General features: G+C 38.4%; 1 protein-coding gene across 4 annotated transcripts in view; it reads left to right on the top strand.

Moving 5' to 3' along the window:
* Positions 1-15,715, top strand: part of FAR1 (fatty acyl-CoA reductase 1) — a 43,776-nt gene extending 28,061 nt beyond the window's left edge. For 2 of the 4 annotated variants that reach the window (XM_074586108.1, XM_074586110.1), the window contains exons 9-12: positions 1,408-1,579; positions 8,414-8,543; positions 9,980-10,107; positions 12,733-15,715. In XM_074586108.1, coding sequence (XP_074442209.1) covers positions 1,408-1,579; positions 8,414-8,543; positions 9,980-10,107; positions 12,733-12,895 — 593 coding nt within the window. In that variant the 3' untranslated portion in view covers positions 12,896-15,715. Of the gene's footprint in view, positions 1-1,407; positions 1,580-1,889; positions 2,059-8,413; positions 8,544-9,979; positions 10,108-12,732 lie in introns of all 4 variants that reach the window. The other 2 variants (XM_074586109.1, XM_074586111.1) reach the window with 1 other exon arrangement.
* The last annotated feature ends 12,238 nt before the right edge of the window (positions 15,716-27,953 follow it).

Consider the following 27,953-nt stretch of genomic DNA (forward strand, 5'->3'; position numbering starts at 1 on the left):
ATTATCTTCCATTGTTAATTCTCTCCCCTTGCAGCATTATCACTGTTCCGTTTTGTTCTTGGTGGGGTTTTTTTTATTCCATTATAACTGAAGCTTATTTTTCTGTTTGCTGCTGACATGACCTAATCTGCAGAGTGTGGGTAGTGTGCAGAGAAGAGCATTGCTCAGAGGAGCGGTAGTTAGTGATGTTGGGTTTAATGCCAACCTTAACTAAATACGTAAGCATAAGCAGCCCACAACTAGATGTTCTGTACATCTGCATAATTGAGAGGTATGGTAATAGTTTTGCACTTTCATAGCCCTTTTTTGTGTTTGGCTGAAGTTAATTGTTGGTTGAGGTGGCTTTTTTAATCTTCAGATAGCTATGTGAGACTTCAACTATTCATGTACAGGGAAAAGTAATCTTTAAGAAAGTATGGCCACCTGTTTTCAAGTCTTAGATATGCTGACTTGAATGTAACTCGCATGCCAAAAGCTTTCTAATAGTTTTTGTTATAAATAGCAATACAAGCTGTCTGGTATAGTAAAGCTGTTTATTACCATTCAGTTTTTTAGAAATAGCGTTCTTAAGATCAGATTACTTTTTTTTTTTCTTTCAGGTAACTTCAATACTTAGATCTATTTTATTTTTCTTTACTGCTTTCTTCATGCTTTTTACTTGCTTTTGCCCATTCTATATGTATCTGTATTTATAAACCTTATGGCTTTCGCCAAACTTGGAAGATTGCTGACTTCATTTATATCCCAGTTTAAATCGGGGTATTGAAACACTGTCTATAAACAAAAGCATAAAGTTACAAGAGATGATTAAAATGAGAGTGAATTTCGGCATAACTTTTTAAGACACCAATCCTGCGTATCTGTCATGTACAGAATTTTCAGGTGTCAACTGGAGTTTCACATAGAGTCCCATCCCAATCGCTTTTTTCTTAATGTGTAAACATGGATAAGTTGTTTAGAAAACGTCATTTGAAATGCACTTCAGATGCTTGCAAAGTCCTCAGTCTGTTTTTGAATTATTCTTTACACAAGAGATCAGAATAGCCTTCTTCATGAAATATAGATGACTATTTAAATGGCTTTACATGCTATATAAACTGAAATTGCTGTGAATTTTTGAAACCGACTTCTAAGGTAGGGAAGAGGAACAGAAAGAGAGAAGCTACAATAAAATATGATACTGAAGATGAAGGCATAAAAGACCTCTTGATTGTAATAAGAACCAGTTCAATAGTATTTTAGGTTAAAAGCTTATGACTTTGTTTTATTTTCTGTGGATTGTAGAAGAGTTAGGGTGGTTATTTAAATAACATACTGACGTAAATATTGTACGCTGTAATGTACTTTGAAAACCATTAAATTTTACATGGTTATTATCAAAGCTGTTACGCAACTTTTCTTTCTCAGAATACCATGTAATTTCTACTTTCAAGAGGAATCCTCTCGAACAGGCCTTCAGACGGCCCAATGTAAATCTAACTTCCAATCACCTTTTATATCATTACTGGATTGCTGTAAGCCATAAGGCCCCAGCATTCCTGTATGATATCTACCTCAGGATTACTGGAAGAAGCCCAAGGTAATGGTGACTAGCTCTGTCTTGTCTGTTCCTCTGACTTCTAAACAAAGCTATGCTTACACTATGATGTATATTGATTATTTTTCTTCCCCTGAATGCTTTGTGACTAAAATTCAGCCTTTTTTTTTTCCGGAGAACAGGTCCTTGAATTTAAAGTGACTTTGAACTTTCTAGCAAAAATGAGGATGTTTTGTTGGATAGTTTGTGGGTTTGAGTAGTCAAGGTAAACAGAATTACAAGATCTAGCTAGTCATGTTTGTTCTTGAATAATAAATATTCAAAATATGTTGATCCTTATTTTTTCCTACAGGATACCACATTAATTTGAGTTACAAGATAAATCCATTAGAATGTGCAGTAGGGGACCCTAACTTTATTTTGCAAAACAACCCCCTCTTGCGTCTCTATCGGATTGCAGTCAGCCGTACAACTGCATTTTTCCATGATCTTTTGCTCAGATTGACAGGTCGTAAGCCATGGTAAGAAGGACAGGACTAAAAATATCTTGCTGATCAGGTGGTGGAGACTTGTGAAGAAGACATGGCATGGGCACTATCTAGATTTACTAACTATAAGCAATAACAATCCAGTGGCTGCATTTTGAAGAGATTAACGACTGGCTCGACAATGCTGTCCAAGATATGTCTTGGATCAGAATCCTAGTCAGTCATTAAACTCTAGTGGCTTGCATTAAGATTGTTGTTGCTATTATAAACTGAAAATGGAACGGGTTAATAATTGTGGGTTATTCCTGACCTGATGATACAACTTGATCTGATATGTTGGTTTGTATCATCTCAACATTCCATTCAGTTTATAATATATACTAGTATCTGGTTAACTTCTTAAATGGTGAAAACGGCATAGCTCTGCTAAATAGGCTAAGCTAAATTATGTAGAAGGAATGTAAGATGTCACTTCAATTTGTTTCAGATTTGCCAAGCCATATGAACTTAACTCATTGCCTATGTTATGTTTTCAAAAGTATTTGTCTTCAGACTCTGTATTATCTCCACTGTGGTGACAGTGTATTAACACAAGTGAGTATTCATTCATTGTCCTGTAGTCTAGCTCTGTCTTACAAGCAGGGGAAAAGTTCTGTAGCAGGCTTGGCACTGGATCAGTAGAAGGAAGCCATGTAAGTGGTTTATAGGAGAAAATGTCTAAACTGCCTTGGGTTTTGTTGTTCCAAGCCTACAATAGCGTAATATTCACAGCAACGGTAGTAGCAAGAGGCTGTTCCTATATAGTAACCTTCCCACATTAAAAAGATGTAAGCTTTTCAGGTCAAAAGAAGGTACTGAACGTACAAGTTCCTAGGTTTTTAGGTTCTTTTGCAATTTTAAGTTATTCTTAATAAAAGTTGATAGAAATTCCCTGTCAGATGTGAAGACTTCATCACTCCCTAGAAATCGTTACACTATATATGCCAACCTACGGTCTTTCAAATGGTTAGGAAGTAGTGCTGCTAGAATCTTGTCAGTCTTTTAAGTATTTGACTAGTGGGACTAAAACAAAGCTGTAAATCATCATGCTATTTAGAACACTCTTAGTGCTATATGTATTTTTTTTTCAAGGTATATGTCCAAAGATGGAATTTAGAACTTTCATCAGTACTAGTACAATTGGTGGCACTTAATGTGTATTTTCTAGCCTGTGAAGTATTACTGATATGAGCATTCCAAATTAGTTTAATATAACAGTAGGTGGGTGAGTTTCTTATCATGCACAAGGTTTCCAGTTTGGAGGAAAGAGATGGGAGTTTCAGCTAAAACAAGCTGTCGTTCAGTCACTAAGGCTACTCAAATGCATGTGAAAGAAAAGCTTTGAAGTTTGATAGCCAGACCACTTTCAGGGAATATAGTTTGCATTATGTAGTGCGATTTGGTTTTTTTAAGCATTTAAAAAATCAGGACTCTGCAATAGAAGCAGTAGAAGTAAATAAATATACAGATGCAAGCAAAAGCCAGACGTGCAGTGTTAAACCTGATGGGCTTCATGTGTTGACTAATAATAGAAGAAATTTGAGACAGATCTTTACTCTTCTACGTTTTTTCCTAGTCTTCTGGCTCAAAGTACTTTGAAAGCTACTTTAACTGATGAGCTGGAGACAGTCATGGTATAGGGATATACTACTGTTGCTGTGGTCGTTCTGTCCAGTTGACAGAATGGTTTTAATTACCAGGTAGTGTGTACCAGGAAACTTCTAAAGTCTTGGAAACATTTCTGGAGATTCTTCAACTCAATGCCGTTCCGAGTGATGAAGGGCTGGCTTAATCTAAAATGTGGCCTCTTCCATCACAATTTAGCAGAAAAACTTGAGCAGTATAGTAAAAATGTATTAAAATCAACACAAGAAAAGTCAAGTACTGTGCTAACTTGACAGGTCAGTAGCCCTCCCTCTCTGTGCTGAGTCTGAATACACTTCTGAGGCCTTTATTGTGTACAACATAGGAAGAACTAAGCAATGAAATTACTGTGTAGGTTTTAACTGTACTGTCATACTTTCGGAATGCTTTACTGCAACTGAATGAGAAATTTTTAACAAGTGGAAGAAATAGATCGGGCCTATGACCCATCAGAAGTAAAGGATTATGTTCGTAATTAAAAAAAAGTTCCTGTTCAGGGTTTTTTGAAAACTTACCTGTTGAAATCTTTCTGCGATATGATACCATACTTTTGCACCTCGCTTGTGGAAGCAGTGTTTTAGTGAGATGGAAATCTTCTTGCTTTTTTTTGCACCTAGTTAAAGCTTCTTGAATTTAACAATTCTCTGATAATATTAACAGTTAAGGAAAGGGAAGGAAGAAATAATGCATATAGTATGTCTTCCAAATTTTATAGAAAGAACATGTACAGTGAGGATTGGCATAATGAAGATTTAGTGTTTTATACTAAATAATGTTACGGCATTGTGCAATTGTGCACGTTGTGTGACTGTTAACAGCATTGTGCAATTACATAAATAGTGGTGATAATCCTTAGTATCGAAGTTTAAGATAGCAAAGCTTATTAATTGTCTGATTAACTGTAATATAAGGTATAGTTCTCTCTTGTAACTTTGCATAGTGCTTAGCACAACAGGATCATATGTTATTTAAAAACAGCTAAATATATTTGAAATCTAAAAATCTCTTTAAAAACAGACACCCAGCAGATGTTTCCAATTACTCTGGAAGAACAGAATGTGGCATGAAATATTTAAAGTTGTAGTTCAGGGGTTTCTCCAGCAATTCATTTTCTGTTACCGCTTCATAGAAAGCTAAAGGGAGGTGTGGTTGATGTACGTAGCAAGGTGTAAAGGACTTAATTTCATATCTCTTAATTTCAATGTAAAGCTTCTTAAAAATTAACAGGAAGTACCTTTTTTGTAGTTAGTGTCTTACAAACCAGAAATGAGTAAAGAGTACACTTTTATTGAATAGATTAATATGTTTTTTCTTCTTGGAATTACTTTTAAGTTGTGCTTTTAAAGGAACCACAGAGCTGCTGGAAAGATAAGAATTCCAGTAGTACGTCTTACACTTCAAAATTTACAGCCAAATGAAAATCTTAAAACAAGCTTTTGGATTTGTCTTGTTATGTATTTTGGAGGAATCTTTTAAAGACACATATATAATTAGCTATGTCTAATGCTTATGCAGAGACTTGCAGATTGGCAGCCTGTAGATCCACTGAAGGATCAGTCTGTATTTAGCATCAGAACTGGTTTTAGCCTGGAGACAATAGACTTTTTCAAAATGCAGTTATAGCCTTAAGCCAGGCCACTTTCAATTGCCTGGTATAGAAACATGCCCACCTAACTTACAGATAATTGAATTAACTATTGTTTAAAAACTTTAGTTGCTGTGATGTGCTTCTCAAACCGTTGTAATGTATTTTGTGTTAATGGCAGTAAGGACTGCCTAGTAGAGGCAAAATTTTACCTAGTATCTAGGTGGAAGTCTTGCATACTGTCACACTGACTTGCTGACTGCCACTGATGTTCAGTTCTTTACGATGATCAGCAGGTGTGACTTTTTTTGTCTTCAGCTTATGAAGAAGCTGTGATGCAATGCTTGATATTATACTGACTAGTTATGTATGGCTTTGATATTTATGACTTGTATCCAATGGCTATCTCCAGAAAAACCTGTGAAGTGTATATTTCAAAACTACAGGTTGAGAGAGAAAGCTTCGTTATGTGTATTCATGTTCTCTTTTGGGTTGTGTGTGTATTCCCATTTGCAGGAGGAATATGGTGCCATTAAAGCTATAAAACTTAGTCTGCCAGAGCTACATAAGTGTCCACTAAATGACACTCATTGCTGACATCTCTGAATGAGAGCCCTTTTCTTTTTCTTCTACTCAAAAAAAAAAAAAGTGTAGTTTCATGTTGATTTAGTGCAAACTTAACAAACTGTCACCAAGAATGTTGGTCCTCTTCTGCCAAACTTTGTGATAGACCTGGCAGTTGAGAGGATGTGGGGATGTTTGATTCTTTTGGCTGATACATCAAGAAGCTAACCCTACAAATAAAAAAAAACCAAAAGAATTTTTCATTGATGAATTGAATTAGCTGGTTCTGTGGCCAGTCAATAAATCCAATTTGAGTTGGAGGGAGGGAAAAAAATCTGCAGCTGGGGTATAAGAAGTCTTTTAGCCACTTGATTTTTTTTTAAATTTTTTTAAAGAAGCTTAGCTGTACTCTAAAACTATATCCATAAGCAGAGACAGCAAGAGTCCCAGCAGATGTTAGTCTTTACACTAGTTTAAATTTAATTTGGTTTTTCTTTACAGAAAAGAGTGAAAACCAATGTCAGTGGCCAGTAACAAGCTCAAAATGTACACTTGTCTAAGCAGATATTCATTTGCTCCATTTAGTCTTTTGCAGGGGCACAACTTTTCTTAAACTGTAGCAGTATAAGCACTCTAACTAAAACTCAGCTGCTCTTCCATCTTGCCATAAGAATACAAATTGGGGAGGCACAAAAGGGCAAGTCAACTAAGTTAAACAATCTTAAGACTGTCAGTGGACAGACCTCTGCAAAAAGTCAAAGCCTTTTGCCAGCGTGTCCTGTTTGTCACTGTTTTTATCCAGACCATTTTGCTATGGGTCTTTCTGGCTTATCTGACAGTGAGGCCTTTGCTTCCAAAGTTTCAAGTTCTTTTCTGAATTTTTTTACTTAACAAATATGCCTTTTTTTTTTTTTAAATGTTCCATCTTGTTAGCACAGGATATGTTTTGGCTGCACAGACTATATTCGTAATTGTTTTTTAATCAGAGGAATTCTGGTTCAGCTCAGCTCCCACTGTTGCCACCTTGCCCAACTGGTGAAACTGTAAACAGGTGTTTGAAAGCATCTAGAAATGTCTTCTAATAAAATTATCTGGTGGTCTAAAATTTGAATACAACTCTGAATTAGTCTGTAGATAGGTTCTCATGGGGTTTAAGGAAAAATATTTGTGCTTGTTATGCTTTAGAGATACTCTACTTTTTCAGTGGTCTCTGCAATTCGTATTACTCCACTTCATGTGAAGAAAAAGAGGCAATTTTGATACTTTCTTAGATGCTGAGATGCCAGCCATTAGTGACAGTAGGGGACACAAATGCAATGCAAAATTCTTTCTTCAGAAGGGTTTCTGGGACAATGTGCTATATCCCTTCTACAAGTATGAATGCATCAAGGCAGCTTTCAGAGAAAAATCGGTGGTTTTTATTGCTTCTACGAACTTTATTGAACAAACCTTAACTTCAGAAAGCCATTTGCTGTTAGTGCTGGGTTATTCTGCTTTTTTTGCCTCCCCCCTGCCCCTTCTCACTCTGTGCTTAAAATGATCAGTGTGTCCTGATATAAGGATCAAATTGGAAGCAGGTTATATGATACTAGTTAGTACTTACTGAAATTGAGTGACCGTCTCTAGCAGTGTAACACTTGAAACAATTCTCTTGTCATAAATGTGGGAACTTTGCATCTGAGAGACTGGATCATTCACATTTTTGGGGGGGTCCACTTCAGAGAGTCTGATCAAAAAGAAACTTGCCCAAATTGATCCTTATAACATAATTTCTATGTACTCCAAGTGATGGTTTTGTAGAGTTGCTTCTTCTGCATAATAAGGAATGATGGAAGGTATTTCTGCATATTTTGAGGTAGCATAGAACTGACCACCTAACTAGCAGGATCTGCTGTGGTCTGCATGTGCTCTTAAATATTTTCCTGCCCTTTGCAGCAGAAGCAGTTGGGTTAAGAGGCTAAGCCATGTTTCTGGTGGTTTTAAGCCTTGATCTTAGTGACCATAATAAACCAATTTTGTTTTGTTACAGAGATCTGGTCTTGCACAGCGTGCAGGAAGATTGGGGAAACTTACTCCCTTGCTTAAAGCTGTCATGTGCATATGTTCTGCACTGTGCAATTTGACTCTTTCATGAAGTCAAATTGTTCAGTACAACTAGATATTCCAGTGTGCTGAAGTGAAAAGTACTCTTTGTCTATATCCAAAACTAAGAGTTACCAACAGAAGACAATGTTTTACCATCTATTCTTTCTTTTTTTTTTTTTTTTTCTTAGGGAAGAAACTTACTAGTGCACTAGGAAGTAGGATTAGGATAAAAGGATTATCTTATGATTTCTGATTCTATATAAAGATTGGACAGCCAAAGTCCACTTTAATAATATGCAGAAATATCCCATTGATCTGATGTAATGTTATTTGGGTACATAGCAAGATGGGATACGTTCACATAGGGGTGTGGGGTTGGAAGGTAAAAAATTTACAATCTCACTGCCTGTTTTTCTTTTTTGAACTAACCTTTACCACTGTAACCTGTACATTCCATGCCTTGGACTGTAGGATGATGAAAACAATAACACGTCTTCATAAGGCCATGACGTTATTAGAATACTTTACCAGCAATTCTTGGATCTGGAATACTGAAAATATGACCATGCTGATGAACCAGCTACACCCTGAAGACAAAAAGGCAAGTAGCTGTGTGATGTGGGTGTGAAGACGGAAAGTGAACTATAAGCTCATTTATTTCTTACAATTTTAAAAGCTCAGATTCCATTATGCATTTGGAACTGTTTTGTCATTTTTAAGATGTCTTTCCTATTCAAGGGTTTTCCACAATCTAGTTCTATAGGTAAGTAGAAGAAAAGCTGCTGGACTTCTGAATAAACTGGCTAAAATTAGGAAATAGAACAGCTTTTGGTGATTCTTGTGTGGAGAAAATTTCTGCCCCTTTCCCCTTCTTGCCTCCCCCCAGCAACTTGAGTTCAGGAAAAGTTTTAAAAAACAAAACCAAAACAACCCCAGAGCTTTGGACTGTTAGTATTTTCAAAGAGATGAATTTTCAATAGGATGTGCATACAGCACTAAAGAACTAATTGAAATAACGGTTGAAACTTTACTTTCTTTACTTTTACATTCTTGCTGGGAAGATATATTATGGCAAATAAAGTTTAATTGAGAGATTCTGGTAATTTACCAATCCTAGAAGACTGTTTAGCATGTATGTATTTTATATCAAAACTAGAACTACAGGCTGACTTGCAAAGAATGCTAAATTACAAAGACTTACTGTGAGAGATTTTCTTCAGAACTACAATGGGTTTATATTTCATCATACATTATAACACAGCTGCCATGCTGTTAAGTAGCTTATTTGGAAGCATGGACTTGAGCATTTAATGTTTGTGTAACAGCTTTTAAAGCTCCATACAGTTTTACTGCACAGAACTATTTGCTTGGGATCTTATAATCTTGCTTATTCTTTTACCTGAAAGAAAATTGGCAGAGTTAAAAACCTGCTAGGAAAATCTTCGTATTTATTGGGACTTAAATAGCTGATACTGTCGAATCTTGAGCTTAGGCAATCGATACATGAATGAAAAAATTGCATTGTGAATATACCATAGGAATTTCCTGTACTGAGGAAGATACTCACATGGTGGTTCTTAAAATGTAGCTGTACAACTATAAGCACAGCTAAAAACTCTGCATTTATCAAATAGTGAACTTGGCACAAAGCAGTGTTTATTGCATAGCATATTAGAATTATTTTGCTTAAAAGGAAACAACATAATAGGAAGTAGTTATTTCTAGAGTGGAATTCCTTACAGACAGGCGAAATGAGAAAGCAGTACACTTGAAAGTGGAGGGAAGAATATTACTGCTGAGGAGGAAAAATAAGGCATGAAATGGTTGAAATTTGGAAGAGATGGTGTAAGAAGTTGGTAGTTGAGTCAGAAGTGGGATCTAAATCTGGACCATTCTTATGATTAAGGACAAGATAATTCCAGTTTGTCTTTGCAAGAATGTTACCTGGTATAAAGGCATTTATTCTTTTCCTTTAGATTATTATATATAGCAGGTGAATCTTAGGCAACTAACAGTGAAAGCTTTTATTTTATGCAGACGTTTAATTTTGATGTTCGACAACTACATTGGGCAGAATACATGGAAGATTACTGCATGGGAACAAAGAAATATGTGCTGAATGAAGAAATGTCTGGTGTCCCTGCAGCTAGGAAACACTTGAATAAGTAAGTATAAATTTATGTTTTCCTCTGTTTATATTTTCTGTGTTTTCCTGCTCTTGTCAAGTTTTGCTTTTCCGTGTTATTACTTAATTATTCTTGATAGCACCTGTTTAGGTCCTCCAGAATTCTGTTCCAGTCCAGTGGTCTGGAGTGCTTTCTAAAGAAGTCAGATGTCCTCTTTCTTGTTCTGTTTCACAGAATCGCAGAATGGTAGGAGTTGGAAGGGACCTCTGGAGATCATCTAGTCCAACCCCCCTGCCAGAGCAGGGTCACCCAGAGCAGGTTGCACAGGAACGTGTCCAGGCAGGTTTTGAATGTCTCCAGAGATGGAGTCTCCACCACCTCTCTGGGCAGCCTGTGCCAGTGCTCTGCCACCCTCAAAGGAAAGAAGTTCCTCCTCATGTTTAGGTGGAACTTCCTATGCTCAAGTTTGTGCCCATTACCCCTTGTCCTGTCCCCGGGCACCACTGAAAAGAGCCTGGCCCCGTCCTCCTGACACCCACCCTCTAAGTATTTATAAGCATTGGTAAGATCCCCCCTCAGTCATTTTTTTTCCAGACTAAAAAAGACCCAAATCCCTCAGCCTTTCTTCATAAGAGAGGTGTTCCAATCCCCTAATCACCTTGGTAGCCCTTTGCTGCACCCTCCCCAGCAGTTCCCTGTCCTTCTTGAACCGGGGAGCCCAGAACTGGACACAGTACTCCAGGTGTGGCCTCACCAAGGCAGAGTAGAGGGGGAGGATGACCTCCCTCGACCTGCTGGCCACACTCTTCTTGATGCAGCCCAGGATGCCATTGGCCTCTTTGGCCATGAGGGCACACTGCCGGCTCATGGTCATTCCATTGTCCACCAGGACTCCCGGGTCTCTTTCAGCTGAGCTGCTCTCCAGCAGGTCAGCCCCCAACCTGTACTGGTGCATGGGGTTATTCCTCCCCAGGGGCAGCACCCTGCGCTTGCCCTTGTTGAATTTCATAAGGTTCCTCTCTGCCCAACTCTCCAGCCTGTCCAGGTCTCTCCGTATGGCGGCACAGCCTTCTGGTGTGCCAGCCACTCCCCCCCCCGCCTCAAGTTTTGTATCATCAGCAAACTTGCTGAGGGTGCACTCTATCCCCTCATCCAGGTCATTGATGAATGTATTTGTTGCTCCTGAGTTGCTGCCAGTATTAATAATTACAGTATTAGTCTGGGATTATGCTTGTAGCTCTGATCACTAGTGTATACTGTAATCCAGGTTTCTGATTTTACCCAAGTATCTTTTGGAAGATTGTTGTTGAAGACAGTTGTAGACTTCTTGGTTTGTCTCTCCAAAAAGTGAAATAAAAGTGATTAATCTTGTTCTGCAGTACTGCTTCACATCTGCTGTCCTGATGGCACAAAGAGAAGTGGTCTGGGTCATTACTTGTGTCATTCTTCTAAAGATAAGGATTTGCAGCTGTAGAGTGGATTGGCATATGTTACTATTTCAGATGTACTTTTGAAAGATGGTGATCTTTGATAATGGGATAGCTGAAGAAGTGTCCCTTTCTGATTTTTTTTTTTAATTTAATTTAGATGCTCTTAAAAAATGCATAGAATTTTAATACAGTTGCCATTCTCTGTACAAAGGATCGTACCAAAAATAACATGGGAAAAAGTCTTGTATTGGAGCAGCATCTGGTTGCCCATGGCTCTCAGTTTATAAGTGGATTATTTTGCAAGAGGTTTAGGTTTTAACATAAATTTACTGTGAAGTATTAAGTTGGTCTTTCTTGTTACTATCTAGCTCTTAACTCTAATCTGAATTTGAGGAGTCCACTGCTTCAATACTAACCAGATATGGCAGCCTAGGGGACCTGGCTTCTCTAGCAAATTACTGAGTAGAATTTTTCCTCAAATAGAAAAGTGGGCTTTACAGAAATTTAGACTATTTTTTCTACAAATATGGTATGTAGAGGAAGGTCTGCCTATAATAGCACCCAGCTTACCTGTAAAACAAGGTAAGGGCAGTGAGTATTTCCTTAAAAAGAGCTGCCTTTAAAATGCAAATTGTCATGATCTACTGAACCAAAGGGACTGCTCTGTTTTTAAGAAATCCGAACAAATTCTGGTTGCTGTTTGTCTTGAAGCTTCCATCTTTACATGTGAGAAGATGGCTAAAAGTAACAGTTGCTCTAAAAGGGCACTTAGTTTCTCCTAATATTTAAATACAGTTCCCTGAGAAGGAATGAGTTCAAAATTTCAGTGAAGACTCTGGGCTCTGTGTCTGGAAAATCCTATGACATTTGGTTTTTTCCTGTCAGCAGCAATTGGAGTTACTTCTACATATATATGAATTTTAAATACATGGAGGGGAGGAGGGGAGTTCATAGTGTTAAATACTTCCTTGGTTTTGGGCTGGATGGCAGCCTTCTATAGGTGTGTGTGTGACCTTGGCTTTAAGAGGTTTTTATCAAGCAGCTATGAAGCGGAAGTTAGCTACAGGGCATCAGCTTACTTCCATCACACAATACCACTCATAGTGTATCTGGAGATGAATAGATGAACAAATTAGATTCTACATTAGAAGTTAAGTTTTAGAGTGTTTCTTTTTTCCTGTAAGTCTTGGTACCTTGGTTCTTAATTATTTCCCTTTTCTTTTTTTCCCCTTAGGTTAAGGAATATACGCTATGGCTTCAATACAGTTCTTGTGATCCTGATCTGGCGTATCTTTATTGCAAGATCACAAATGGCGAGAAATATCTGGTACTTTGTGGTTAGTCTGTGTTACAAGTTCCTCTCCTACTTCAGAGCCTCCAGTACTATGAGATACTGAAGAAAAGAATTTAGCATTAGGACATCTATGCATATGGTGATCTAACTGCACAAAGCCTGTAACATGTAGTCATCTCACACTTTGTAAAAGCATAATTTCATCTTAAATTGGAGTGCGAAATACACGGTATGGTATATGTAATGTTAGTTGTGTATCTTCCTGGAAACAGAAAAAATAAAATGGTTAAGTGCCGGGTTGAATTGGCATTAGACAAGCATTTAAATAACTTTAGCTCTTTGACCTGGGGAAAACACTTTAGACCACTGACCAGCATAACTGTGCAATTTGGAACGTGTTTGACTGAAATCTGCCTTAACATAACTTTTTTTCTTTTAAGTATTACTCCACATTGAGCAAGATAAATATTGACTTAGTAGTTACTAGTTGCTGTAGACCTATTTATTTGAAATTCTTCTAAATTACAAAGGGTTTTGCAAGTTGCAAAAGTGTATAAATGATGGTGGATCTCCTGGAAAAAAAATATTTGAGGACTCTTGTAATTTGTCTCTACTTTTTGCCACTTCTTCCCTTCTTTTCAAAGTAGGGATGCAACAACGGTGCCTACTTTGCTTTAAAAAAAAAGGGGGGGGGGGGGAACCCCAGACCAACCTTCCTTAATTACTGAACGGCCTTTTGTCCGATCTGGTCTTCAGAATGTGCTTAGTGATTCAGTTCTATGCTCAAAACTGGCTGCATCCAACTTGCACTTCTGTCAGTATGAACAATTTGCTTCTCTGAAAGCAGAACTGATTCTATCATTGAGTAGATAAAAGGAAATGTAACCCTGAGGGAGGCAAAAATAAAGTCATTGACTGTCCTCTTTTTTTAATGATTTTTATTGGGAACACAGAGCCAGCACTTGATTGTTACACTTCTGACTTCAAAAGGTAAATGTATTTGAAAGGAATTTATTATGCGTAGTAGCTATTTATATTACTGGTAATAGTAGTTGGACAAATTATATAGGCTTTCATTAAGAGATATACCTGTTTTTAAATTCTAAGCAATGTTAGCAAATACTTCATGAATTAATGATTATTTTTTTTAAAAAAAAATCTCCAAGCTATGAAATTTGATGCATGGACAACACCAATGCGTAAGCACACTTTCTCATCCCTGCCCCAATAAAATCTCTCACTTCACTGGGCAAGCAGAACAAGATGCACCTTGCTTCAAAATGAAAGTATGTTAACAATTCTTTCATCTATCTTTTAACTTAAATTATTAGGTTTAAATCTGAAGAAATCTTTTTTTCCTGCATGTTACTTTGTTTCTGTAGGGAAAATATTTGGAAAAATAGCAAGTTGTAAGAAAAGATTGAATCCTTGTTTAAGGCAATACGTGAAGATCCCTTTAGATTTTGATTGCACAGAATTCTATCTGAGAACACTGTAATTGTCCTCTAATTGATACACTGACCAGCACCCTGGCCCAGTGTTTGTTCATTAAAATCAGTTTATACTGACAAATATACTCTTGAATCTGCTTGGAAAGGCAAATAATGACTTAATAACAGAAGATCTACATTATACTTGCCCTTGGTAGTTTTTTTGTCCTATTGGAATTAAGTATGTAAAGAACTTATTTTGCTATTCTTGTGAAAACTCTTACTTTAAGGAGAACACCTTTCGTGCAGGTGTATATCTCATTTTGAAAAGGTAATGGCTTCCTTGTTGAAGCTAAATATTCTGTAGTAAGTAGTTAAGCTGTAATTCCTTTTTAAAATTACCTATGTATATATAAAGCTAGTGGTGAAAAGCCTAAATGGTCTAGGACCACACCTTGTGTGAGAGACCTCTGACTGTGGCTGAAAATAAATTATGGCTTCTGTGATTGAAGATGTTACACTTTAACAAATACATTAGGTTTATTACATTTTTAGTTGCCTCCCCAAGTATCTTACTAGACCTGAAAGTATGCTTTAGCATTCCTGCATTGTAGACTTTTCTTTTTTCAGAGGTGCCTACTGTCCAATGATACCCCTTGTCCCATGTTGGCATGTGGCTGAAGTTTGCAAAAGACAAATACATCATATTCTGGAAATGATTCTGTGAAGCAATTCACTTAAGAATTTTGGTTGTTTATAACTATTATACATGATACTTTTAATGTTGCTTTGTTAATACTGAGAACTATGAAGCCAATGAACTGATTATTTCTGGTCCAAAACACTGCTTAGAAGTCCATTCTTTTGAATAAATGATGAAGAAAAGGATTACTTTAAACATAAGGATATTTAACCTCTACTCTTAAACATTTGCCAATTCAGAAATCCAAATTTTTTCCCTCTTTGGAGACCGTGGTTCTGTGCACTATTGGTATCTTACACAAATTCATCAGTCATCCTATTTAACTGACAATAGCTTCAGTGTCATGTTTATTACATTAGTTTTGTCACTTCCTGTGGTCAGTCTGTGAAATCTATCTGAAACTACTGGGTTTTTTTCCATATCAGAACCCCGTTCTCTTGCAGTTCTTCATACCAGTGTCTGCACATAACGGATGTGGATCAAAAATATACTGAAACTGTATTTTGATACAATAAGCTAGACTTGCTGTACTGACTAGCAGGTTACAGGAGGTATTCCAGTTGGTTAGATAGGAAGAAGAGCAGGCTGCAACAACATGATCACTTAACAGTTACTGGTATTTAAATTTGGGACCAGGAAAAAAATTACGTTTTCCTGTAATGTTTTTCTCTGCTGTAGGAACAGATGTTTGGAAACAAATGCTAAATCTGTGAGCTTTTATAAGACATAAACAGAAATATTGGGTGCCTTTGTTTGTAAACCAAAAATAAACAAATCCCTTGAAAGCGTTGTTACAGTGTTTATTGTATTTTTGCATGTTTTTAGTCTGATATATGGAAAACAAGTAGATAGTATAAATGCTATCTTAATATACATGAACGTGTTCTTTCCTTTTTGAGAACTTTGAAAAGCACGTTAATGACTAATGCTGCATTTTAAAAAAACAAACAGAAAAACCTTCACAATCAAGGTGTGATTCATCGAGGCAAAACAAAGAAGCCAACAATCCCCACCACCACTGTAAACCTTCATGGGGTGATATCAAAACATGTGGCGAGGTATGCTTGGTCATGCTGACTTCCTTGTATGTCAGCTAGTTTTCTCCTTACTGTTATTGCCTGCTCACTTCTAGTATTAGTTTCAAATTTACATAAACAGATGGGTGCTTTTTCATAGGGTTTAAAAGGGTCCTGTGATTTTGTAATAGCTTTTGGATTAACTTTCCAAGGAATTGCAAGCAACTACAGCTATTTGTAGCATCTACATTTTGTGGTGAGGGAGGAAAAGGTAGCATTCAGTTAGTGCATTAGCAAAATGGCTTGATATTTTGGTTTTTAAACTTAACTTCTTGGAATCTCTAGCTTTCGTGGATTTGTCCTCCTTTTATTAAGAGCACAGTTCTAGAGATCACGCGTGATCTGTAGGCGGTGTTTTGGGGTCTACCAGCTCTGAAGGATAATCTTTCCTTTACTTGACTTTAAGACTTAAACTATGAAAGAGATGGTTTTTGTTGCTCTCTCTAGCTGATTCAAAATTGAAAGCAAGAAACAAACAAACAAAACCACTATCCCTAATGTGTCTCATGCAGTTAAACATTTTGCCCTTTTGTCATAGGACAGCATTGTACTATGTACATATATGAACAACAATCATATGTTGTTCAAAAACAAAGAACAGGTTTATAGAGGTAACCTGGATCTCAGAAGTACCCTGCACAGAGCTAAGAAGGATAACTTTTATAGTATTTTTACATACTTCACGATCTGCTGAGCAGATTTTAAAGCAGAAATGAAGAAATGTTACCAAAGAATGGCTACTCTGGAGAAATATAAGTGAATTGCTTTGAAGTATATTCTTGCTGTCTGCCAGTCTTTTTGTGTGGAAGTATGTGTAATTCATTTTGTCTAGCCTGGTGCCATTCGCTGTGTATTGGAGTAAATCTCTAGAAACTGTGAAATAGTTCCAGTGGAGCTGATAGGAGTTGTCTGCTGTCTAAGTTGTTCTTAATATGTGCTGTAACATCATAAATTTAGAAGCGAAGGTTGACAGGTCTCACTTATCACTTTAAGTTCTAGGTTTTCTTGCTCTCTTCTAGAGTATTCTTCAGAGCTTCTGCAGACAACTCTGTCCTCCTTTCTGTCTGCAGATGACTGCAAGTTAAAGGTTACTTAACCGAACTGTGAGCTGCTGCTTTGCCATGTTGAACTAAATTTAACCCTGCTTCCACTTTCAAGATATTTATAAATGCTTTCCTCCTTAATGTTATCTTAGTACTTTTCTTCAGTGCAGAGTTGAGAGTTGCTTTGGCTTTCCCTGCTCTGCAACAAATATGACTCGCTGATAGATAATTAGTAATTATGCAACTGCCTCTTCTGGAATATGGAACAACGACAGCTTTGAGCAGCTTTTATTCTTACTATGAGAAGCAGGAGAAACCGTAACTAATTAGTGAAAGTTCCAACACATTAATGCACTGAATAAAATTGGAATGCTTAGAGCCATGGGCTCTAGGTAGGGTGAATGGGACTTTTTTTACTCTTAATTCAGTTATATCCAGTAATTGCAAGTGTAGTGATTATTACCAGAAGCCTTTCATTTCATTCTAACTTAATTGTTACACCTTTCAGGATGGTAATTCTGTAGCCATTATCACTTCTGAAAAATTAATATCCTGAACACATAGAAGCAAGGCCTCTTTTGATTCTTTATGAGCATATAAAAAAAAAAGTATGAACTTACTGTAAGATTCTTTGAAATGAAAAAATTAAAAACACTACTTGGTTAAAACTTTCTGGAATGTAGAATGAGCATCAAATCTTAAATTGCCCTTGCCTCATATGGTAGGAGTTTCCACAACATCCTCTGTGGGTGCCCTATCTCTACTGTAGAAACAGCAATTCAGTGTACTATCAGGAGTGTCAGAAGGTAGTTGTGGTATTCTCGTTTCAATCAACAAACATCTGATTTACCACTTAAGTGAAAATAATTCACTACTTAACCACTGTTAACTTTTATATATCGTGTCAGCCTTAATCCAGATTCAAGACAGCATCATATAGTTGAATATTTTCATCCTTATGAAACACGATATCTCATCCTTTCCTTCATTCCTGATAAAATTATCCCAGAACTGCATGTCTAGGGACACAAATAGTTGTGCTTACTGTTTTAGGTACCTAACTTGGATGGAATTCAAGAATCTAAAGTTAGGAGGCTTGATTTTCCTCTATTATACAATTTTCTTGGTATGATTCAGAATCATAAGGCAAGTGCTTAAAATAAGCAGGGACTTCTCAAAAGCAGTCACATTGTGGGGTGGGCAGAGAAAGACCTGCGGAAATGAAAGGAAATGGTTAAATTATGGGAGCCGGCTGAGTATTGTTAATATTTGTTCTTAGCATGTATGTGGAATTGGGGCTGTGTTGACACTGTATTGCGTCACATGGTTCATGTTCTGCATTGTATAGAAAACTTGTGGTCCAAACAGATGAATCAGACAAGAAGTTAATTTGAGTCTAAGTGACCAAGTCTGTCATCCAGCACTTATTGGTTAATGTACTCTCCTAGGACAGTGCTTATTCAACTTAAAAATCCAGTTTGGAGAGGGACAGCAGCTAAAGATATGTTTGGAATATGGCTGACAGTGTATGAAAGTGTGTGAGATCTGTGGGAAGATGTTTACTTTTCCAATTTACGGGATAGAAATCTTCTTGGAAGTTAAGTTATTTACATGGCATAAAGCGTCCTTTATGCCCCCACAATGTCCCCCACAAATACACGTTAGTCACTCCTATGAGCAGACTTTTAGTCTGTTCAGATGGGCTTAAAAAATTTCTTGTACTTCAAGGAGGTAACTAAATTTGAACAAATTGTATAGGCTAGAACAAGAGGACTTGATAGCTACTGAAAGTCCTTGGCAGGAAGAATGGAGAAATTTGTTGATCCACTTGCTGTGCTGTACAATTTCTTGCTTCGTGTTCCTTCAAGGACTTTTTATTTGGTATGCTTAATTTTGAAGTCGTACTTAAATTGATAGTTAAATATAATTATCCAGTTCTGTGAAGTTACTTTTACTTTGAGAGACACTGGCTGGTTTTTGTTTGCCTGTATCTTTCAAATCCATCTTACCTTTCCTCTTTCAGAAAGGCTCTCCCAGTTTAGGTCAGGGACCTGCTATTTGTTGCATAAAGCACACAGCACGTACTTTCAGAATCTTATGCCTCGTAACTAGGGTAGGGATTCAAGTCTACGTCAGGCTGGAGAAGCACAGTCCTCCTGAAACTGTTGAGCTTTCACTGAGTAACGGAATTAACAATATAAGCTATTCTGACTGTTAATGCAGCCTTCTCCACGCCTGCAAGAGAAAGAGCTCTCTTCCAGATACGACAGTGGAGGACCCATAAACTGGTTTCCCCCAGGCATTCGGTTTGTTTGCTGGCAGACCTCTTGTCTATAATCAGCTACTTAACACAATCTAATGTAAGACTCATAATTATCACCTTTTTCCTCTGTATCATGTTGCAAGAGTGACAGTCGAGTAGGCTGCTTCCATGTTTGGGTCCTAGGTTTAATCTTCTCTTGCTGAAAGTGCTTTTTTAAAAGGAAGGACAGAGCTCTGGATTTAACTATGCTTCAGTAAGATCTGGTACGTTTGGGGTACTTTATGTCAGGTTAGTTTGCACCGAGCAAACAAACTCGTAAAAACTGGTGGCTCCTTTGTTTTCCTCCCCCACTCGGATGCTACCGCTGGCTCCTCTGCTATCGCCACCCACTCAGCTGGCCGCAGTTGCAGTGCTCGGTCTCGTGAGACGAGAGGATCGTACGCTTTTGGTTGTCAACGCTGTACTAATGCCAGGCACTGTAGAAATCAGGGAAATGGCCACTTTTTTTAAGAATATTAAATTCCGATTCTTGGAAACAAATGAAAGGCTTCTAGTTCCCTTGTGACAACACATATCAATCTAAATTATGCACTTATAAGGTTACTCAGTGAGCAGAGCGTGTTTTAGTAATTTTCAATCCATGTGTGTGGTTTTAAGCCACAACTAATCTTTCCTTGTCAGTGACACCTGTGGTTTCCCTCTGTTAAATATTTGATTTGGAAAGAAAAACATGCAAGGTAACTTCCACTCTTTGTGACTCTAATTTAAAACCAAGCCTATCCATTTTTAATAGGAACGTGCTGCATTTCGCCTAGTAAGTCACCTTCTGGATGAATTAGCTGCTTCTGTGCTTGTTTCCGCATTCCATGCAGTTTCTGTGTTTCAGAGCAAATAGGTGCTTAGCACCTATATATGAGTTCAAAGAGCATGAAATGTGACTTAAAATTCTACAGAACGTTAGGTGGATGAAGATATTTTAGGAACTTAAGCTTCGATAGTTTTCTGTGAAGGCTTTCCTTGTAGCAATCCTCTCTGGTCGAGAGAGAGAGAGCAGTTGCATTTTTTTTAAATGTTAAATGGTCTCAATTTTATGCCAGTCTCTGCTATTATTGTAGAGAAAGAGGAAAGTACCGATATGAGCTAAACCACTGATGGGAAATCCTAGTTATGTCTGAATTAATGAGTTAAAATGTTTTTCTGATAAAAAGAAAGTACTGGGAAAACTCAGAGATGCAGAATATAGAGGCAGTTGGTGCTTTTTTTTCTTCAAGGTTATTTGATAGGTAGTAGCACAACCTTCACTTCTAATCAGAACTTTACTGTAACTTTTGTAAGCAAAAAAGACCAGAAAGCAAGTGCAAACACATCAGCCAGTCCTTCTTGGCACTTCTTTCTTTCTTTGTTTTAGAATTAAATGCAGTCTTGTCTCTTTAGTCATTCTGCTATAAACTCTTGGCTTTTGTGCTTCTTGTTTGTCTTTTGGTGAAATGTCAGGAGTTACTACCCCGCGTGCCAGCAGTGATCCGTGCAGCTGGCACAGAAGCTGAATGAGGGATCTGGAAACAGATGCTCCCTTCACTCATGGTGGCTTTACAGGTGCTTGGCATGCAGGTTTAGTAATTAACTGTTTTATGGCAGGCGTCTTTGAGTTGGATATGTGGTGGCATGGTGAGATAGCTTGCCTGAAAGGACCATCTCTTCAGAAAAAAAAAAAGGAAATCCAGAAAAACCATGCCGAGTGGAAAGCCGATGTCACTCGCATACTTAAAGTGATACCCTTTCTGAATCCTGCGGCATTGTTGTCACCCCATCAGAACGTTTTTTGCATTTTCTGTTAGAAAGCTATTAAAACATGACAAGTGAATATAATGGCTTGTATCTTGATGAATGATTGTAATCTTTAAAGCATGAAATCTGCTTATGGGTCATCTTTCTACTGATGAAACATTGGGTGGCTCCTGTTTTAGGATGGCCTTCTTAGAAACCCGGGTGGGAGAGTTTAGAGCAGGTAGTTATTAGCACGTGGTGCTGCAAAAACACCCAGGCGTTGCACATTAACTGCTTGGGGCTTTGGGGCAGGAGAAGAACAAGCTCACTTGGGCCCCAGTGATGCTGAAAGAACGAGCCGCCACCAATTTAAGCTGAGAGCACCTGCTGTTAGTCTTCCTGCCCAGTTTGTCTCCCGTCCCTTTCGTGGGTTTTTCAGGGTTGATGGCTACCGCATCTTCTCACTCGCTCTTCTAGAAGCTTTTGCTTGGTCTCTTTGTCAGCAGCAGTTTCACAGGATTCCACAGGAATTTGGTCACAGATGGAGTGGGGACGCAGGCTTCAGGTAAGAGAAAAGTACAAATGAGCAGTTTGCATAAGGAGAGAACGGAAAAGGCTCAGAGGTTCCTCTGAATAGCGGCTTGTTCGAACTGACTCCCGGTGAACTCGCTGCTCTACTTGTTCATCTCTTCTGCATCATCCGTGTGCCCCTCTGAGCGGACTTGGAAACACTTGCTTCCAGAGGGACTGCTCGCTTCCTCCGCTTCACTGCGCTTCATTAAAGCCTTTGGCCTCAACTGCAGGCCTTTTGGTCACGGGCAGCAATTTTCCTTTTTGCTGTTGGAGCATATACAGTGTGTTACCGGGTGTTCAAATGTATTTCACAGCTTCTGGGTTTTGTAGAACTTCTTGAATGTCCTAGTAAATGTGTGGTAAATAGCTTTCTCTGTGTAATGCTTTATGTCTTCTCAGTACATCACTGTTCTTTAGCCTGGGTAGCTTGGGAGGCTAGTGCAAATTCCTAGGCATAGCTCACCAGGAGAACATCAATGTGACTTCATGTGCATATAATCAGCCCTCTAACTTACAAGGTAAAAAAATGATTTTTTTTTTTTTAATGTAAAATGTGTGAAGGGAAAAACTACAGGGTGGTTTTTTTTTTTTTGTTTCCAGCTATCTGTGATACTATGCTGTCTATTAATTTTTGGATTTTATAGGATTTCTCAAAATATATATACAGTGCACACGGCTTCTGTTATCCATTCTTCTGGTCTGTTGCTAGTTTTATGTTCCCTGGAAATAGTCTTTTTTGGCAGAATACTATTTAGAACAGGTATATCCACGGCGGATTTGAGTCCTCCTGTTTCTTTAGAGTATCACTCAGTTGTGTTAATCACATTCTGGACATACATAGTAATTTGCAAGTGTTGTATAATAATTCGAAAAATTTCTGGAGTGTTTAATGTGTACATGTCTCATAATCTCCATAAACATGTACATACGTATAAAGAGCAATATATATATTGCTAGTCTTTCTTCTTATTTTCTGTTTTTGTTCGTGACTTCTGGTTTGTTCTGTCTGTGGCTCTTTTTGGAACTGAGAGAGGAAACACTTAACCAGTGCTATTTTCACACCAGAACTGCTTCACAAGGAGGCTAAATATAGAATCCCTGTGCCAACTTGGGCCATCTGTTGGGCGCTTGGCTTGCGTCAAAACTGCACTAGTCCAGTACCTTCTTAAGTCCTTTTGCTGTGTCGGTGCCGTGGTCTTCGTGCTGGCTGTATGAAAGAGGGATGTTTGGTCTGGCTAGTCTGGATACATGTGATTTGAAATTCTCTGGGGCTGACTGATGCTATGCTATAGAATTAAATGCTCTTAAGCTTGTGTCCACTGGTGAGCTTCTAAAGGAGGCTTTTGACGCATACACCAATGATAGATGCTAAAACGTTAGTAGATTCGACAAGCTTGTGATTTATCAAGCGGCACCAGAACTGAAGTGGGGGAGCATGGGTTGTCACCGGTGTCTCGGCATAGATGCGGAAGATGGGAAGAAACATTTCATCCTTATTGCAGAAATTACTTGTTGAGATGCGTCTGAAGCCTTTTGTCCTGCTACCTTTTGAAAGCAGGAAGTACATGTGCATAAAAGAAATGAGAAAGTGTTAAAGTTTCAAATTTTATACTGATAGACTAAATAAAGCTTGCATAGCTCGTGGTAGTACTTGCACTTGTCTGCAAGAGAGGTGGAAAATGAGAGTTAAAATGGAAAGCAGATGATGAATCACTGTTCTTGAAATATTTGTACTCTTGTCTTTAGGGTGGAAATTATAACTGCTTTAGAGATTGCGTTTTGAAAGTAAACATTCTTACTAAGTTATTGCAAACACTGATTTTTGCTCCTGCAGGAGCTGGTTATGGTTTATTGGTAAAATTGCTGTAGGATGACTTCTCTTGGGGTGTTTAATTCTGTTCTGTCAAAATGAAGTATCTGAAGAAAGAAGAGGTACAAAAGCTGTAACTGAAATGTTGATTGTATTGCAGGTCTTCAACAACAGACTCCTGGCCACTGTCTGGGATGTCTTGGAACTAAAGTAATTTAAATACCTGTGATGTTAACTGGTAAGGTCTGTTTAGATTTAACTGCACTAACATTTTGAACCGTGTGCATTAGTAAGCTTAGCAGAAAAGCGATATTCAGTGTTCTGAAGAAGTGACACATGAATACTCTCTTTATGGCCTCAGACTGTAACGTTATCGTAGCGGAGTTCTGGTGCTTCTGTTCTTTCACCTCTTTTTCTTTAGCAAAGAATGGCTGAAGATTAGTTGTTTGTTGGAAAGTAAGAAACACAGAGCCCAGATCTCTCTTACCTGGCAATTCTTTAGGAAAGAGACTGCCTCAGGAGACTTTGTAAGTGGCGCACTTCTACCAATATAGAGTTTTAAAAAGTACTAAAGTAAATAATCTATACAGTCAATACTTTTCAAATAAATTGAAGCTCAACACTGTACAAACAATACCGGCTATATTGAATAGAAGATTAAAATACTAGCTCCAATTTAAGTATTTCCAAATAAAAATCATCCTCTCTAAATGACACAATTTGCTTATTTTTTGTGCAAACTACAAGCATATATGTATACATACAAGCATAAGTATATACACGCATATATGTACACAAATGTATGAATGACTTTTCAATTTCAATCTTTGTAGCAAAAGCTTAAATGCTTGCAGTGCAAGCTGTACGAGAGGATTTTCACCACTTTACAGAACTGAAAGGTTTATTGTCTCCATCTCGTCGTTCTAGGTATGGTAAATGGAGTGTGCAGTTTAGAGCCCTACAGTTGTGTTTGTGTTGTTAGTTACTGCACATAGGGAAGCTGGCACCTGTATTGTTGATAAGTTCTGCTCCAGAACAACTGAGCTTTGAATAGAGAGGATTAATGAAGACTGAAAAATTAAAACCTATGCCATAAGAACTATTTTTCCAAGTGCATTAAGATATGTAGGCTCTAGTTTGTTTACTGTTAGGTTTGAAGGCTTGACAACTGGTAAATGAACTTGCAGAGAGACGGTACCGGAGTCTTAAAAATCCTCTCCGCACATGCTTGAGCAGGTAGCAATAAATGCCAAGGTGAAAGAAGAGGAGCAAGTTCAGTTGCATTCCATGAAAGGCGCTTTCTTCCTGCCAGTTAATAAAACGACCTGGGAGCTTGTAGCTGCACACATTTGAGGGGGGGGGAAAAATTATTTTAATCTTACTTTTTCTACAGCTCTGTAGGAGCTGTGTTCTCGAGCTAGTTTTCAGAGCAAACTTAAAACGCACAGCTAAGCAGCATTTGAGTGAAAGTGCTGATCCACCGTTAATAGCGATATTGCAGATGCTGTTGCTTCAGTGAGTTTATGGACTGACAACTCATTTGAATAGAGAGAGCAAGCCAAAAGAAGAGGGTTTTAAAACAGGGATCATACAATGAACTGTTGCAGGCGGACTGTTAGGTAAGCAGCGATAAATAGATCCAGTGCATGTTGATGGCGGTTCTTGTGTGCTCCGTTTTTGAAAACTTAATTGTGCCTTCTGACAAACACAGCGTTAGTCCTGCAGGGGCTGCTGTTAGCCTCTTGTCTGACTTCACTGGTGTCATGTAATTGCAGTGAGATGCCTTGAGACGATACCTAACCTTGTGTTTCACACACCTGTTTCTCTCTCTTGCTACCCGGTAAAACCGCACGCTGTCACTGTTGGTGCGGCTCTGCCTGCAGAGATGGGAAATACAGGAGATTCTGATGACCGGCGCCGAGTTGCTCAAATTCCTGCAACGTGGCTCAGAGCCCCTGTTGTCAGGAGGCTGTTGGCGTTTCCATAGTAAACTCTTGGTCTGCAGCCTGAAGCCCGTCAGGGTGGAACTTGGCAAACAGGCCAGCCCTTATTTTGCTGCCGTCGATCTCAACTGCAGGAGCACAAGCTGGAAGAGCACAGTGAGTCTTCCCAGGAGTTTCAAACAGATATTGTATCAAGGACACTTTGCGTGACAAAACCAACTCTTTTGAGGGATTATTACACGCACACACACACACTCTTTAACATTTCGTTGGGAAAGAGGATTGTTCTGATTAAAGAGAATTTTTCCGGAGAAGGGAAAATGACTGAAGAGGCAAACAACCCAGCTCAGACGCTGTTTGAGGTTGTCTAATCAAAGCTACACTGCAGCAGATCATTTGCTACACAACAAACTTGGATTCTAAAAGCAGCATTTATTACTTCAAGAATTTTAAGCTCGCTGCAGTAGAGAGCTGTACACTAGTGAAGGCTGCAGGGCTTGCTGGGAAGTTTGGGCGCCAGCAGCAATCTCGCGATGGCAAAATGGACCTTCCTCTGGGCTCAGTTGTTTCTGGATGTCCATGTGGTCAGAAACACGCGTGAAATGAGTTGATTTGGTTTTTTTTTTTTCTTGTCTCTGTTTTTAAGTTGTTTTAGCCACCCTGCTAATTCTGACCTCTGCGATGGCCGCTCATGCAATGTTTATTGAGAGATGAAATTCGTGTTTTCTTTATTTAATTGTATCACTTAATGGTAGAACTTTGTACAGTAAATCAGGTATTTCAGAGGGAGGAATCTATGAGGGTAACTGGAAAAAAAAAGTAATTAAAAATCTGAATTTTAAGAAGATTTAAGCCAAAGTGTACCCAAATTCTGTTGTCAAGGTTTTTCCACATTTATGAAATCTAGAGAGTTGCTTTGTGTGTGTCAACTTTATTTTTAACTTAATCTAGGAAGTAGGAAAACGTTGGCTAAACACAGCTCACAAACAATAAAGGCTGTGAAAGCACAGAAAATCAGCCTCTAACCAGAAGCTCCTTGTGCTCGGTGTTGGATCCTGGCCCATAGGATGGGCTCTGTGGCACTGCAGCATTAAACCCCAGTTTATGTGGTGGTTGAAAATGACTCAGGCTGAACACACCTATTAAGTAACCACCTTGCGTGATACTTTCCTGCCTGTAACAATGAAAATACTGGAGACGACTTGAATTATTAACTCTTTGTAGTCCTAAATCTGGCATCCTTCGTGCAAGTTGAGAGAGGGTTTGAAACTGCAGAAACCTTTTGGTTTGCTTTCTTGCTACCTGGCAACAATTCATGATTCCAAAGAATGTACGAGGCCATGGAGGACCTCTAACATTGCAGGTAGAAATACAGGAAAAAAGAATACAGAAATTGCAGAAAGAAAATGGCTCTGTTCGTCTTGGTGGAGAAAAGCACGCAAAAGATGCAGAAGCTGCTAAACTGAAGGAGTTGCCTGCTGGTAAAATCTTGAATGTCAGTGGCAGTGCTTCCCCTGGCTGGCTTGTGATGTTAGTCCACAGCCCTGTTATGTCTCTGGTTCTCAACACCACACACGGTTTCAGCCTTTTTTTTTTTTTTTTTTTTTTTTGGTAAGTTACTCTGGAGGTTAAGATGTGTCTCGCTGAAGTCCGATATACTTGGCTTGGAGATTTATCTATCCCACCCCGTTTCCTTTTGTCCATCTGTCCATACACATATGTACCACACGAGCTTTGTATGTTGGGCCTTTTTTTTTGCATGAAAAGATATCAAAAACTAGACTTTACCCCGACCTCTGCTCTAGAGAAGGTAGAGAGTTCCTAAATCATGAATTAGTGATGCAACCCCATGCATACTGCATTAGGGCAAGGAACAGTGCAGCAAGTGATGTGTGCTAATTCAATATAAACTAGCACAGAGTGGCACAAAACTACAGTATTCTGCAGTATTTGTGAACTGCAGTGTTCTGAGGGCTTGACGTGGCACTTTCCTACATAAAAAGGGTTGCATTGTGCACAAAGTTGTGAAAGAAACACTGCTATTCAGTGTGTTTCAGCTGTTTATCTGTAGGGAGTTAGTATTTGCTGTCTAGTTTTGGTTTTGTTTTGTTTTAGAACTGGCCAGAGATGTTGCGTGATCAGCACAGCGCTCCTCACAAACATGTTGCTGACCCCCGTGGCAGTGAAGTCTTAAGTCACGCGCGTACAGAATTTGTAGGTAGTTTAGTTCTATCTCCTGTTCACATCAAGTTAAGAATAAAGCTTCTTCGTTTGAGTTTAACGCTATGTTTGCATTGGTTGAATTCCCGTGTCTTTTTGAGCCACGAATAAACGTACTGACCGGTGTCCTAGGGCCGCGTACCACTGTGTTAGAAATAACTCTGCCTTGAAGAAAGAGCTGATGTTAAAACTTTCCTGCGTAGCTTAGGTGGACTGTATTGCAATTGTTCTGAGTGGAAAGAATTTAGCAGCTTCAACTAATGATGATTGTGTAGAAGAGTATCATGCATCTGCTGATAAAAGGCAAAAGCCACTTCCTCTCTTTGAGCGTAG

This window comes from Larus michahellis, chromosome 4, assembly GCF_964199755.1.
Source record: "Larus michahellis chromosome 4, bLarMic1.1, whole genome shotgun sequence".
Taxonomy (NCBI): Eukaryota; Metazoa; Chordata; class Aves; order Charadriiformes; family Laridae; genus Larus; species Larus michahellis.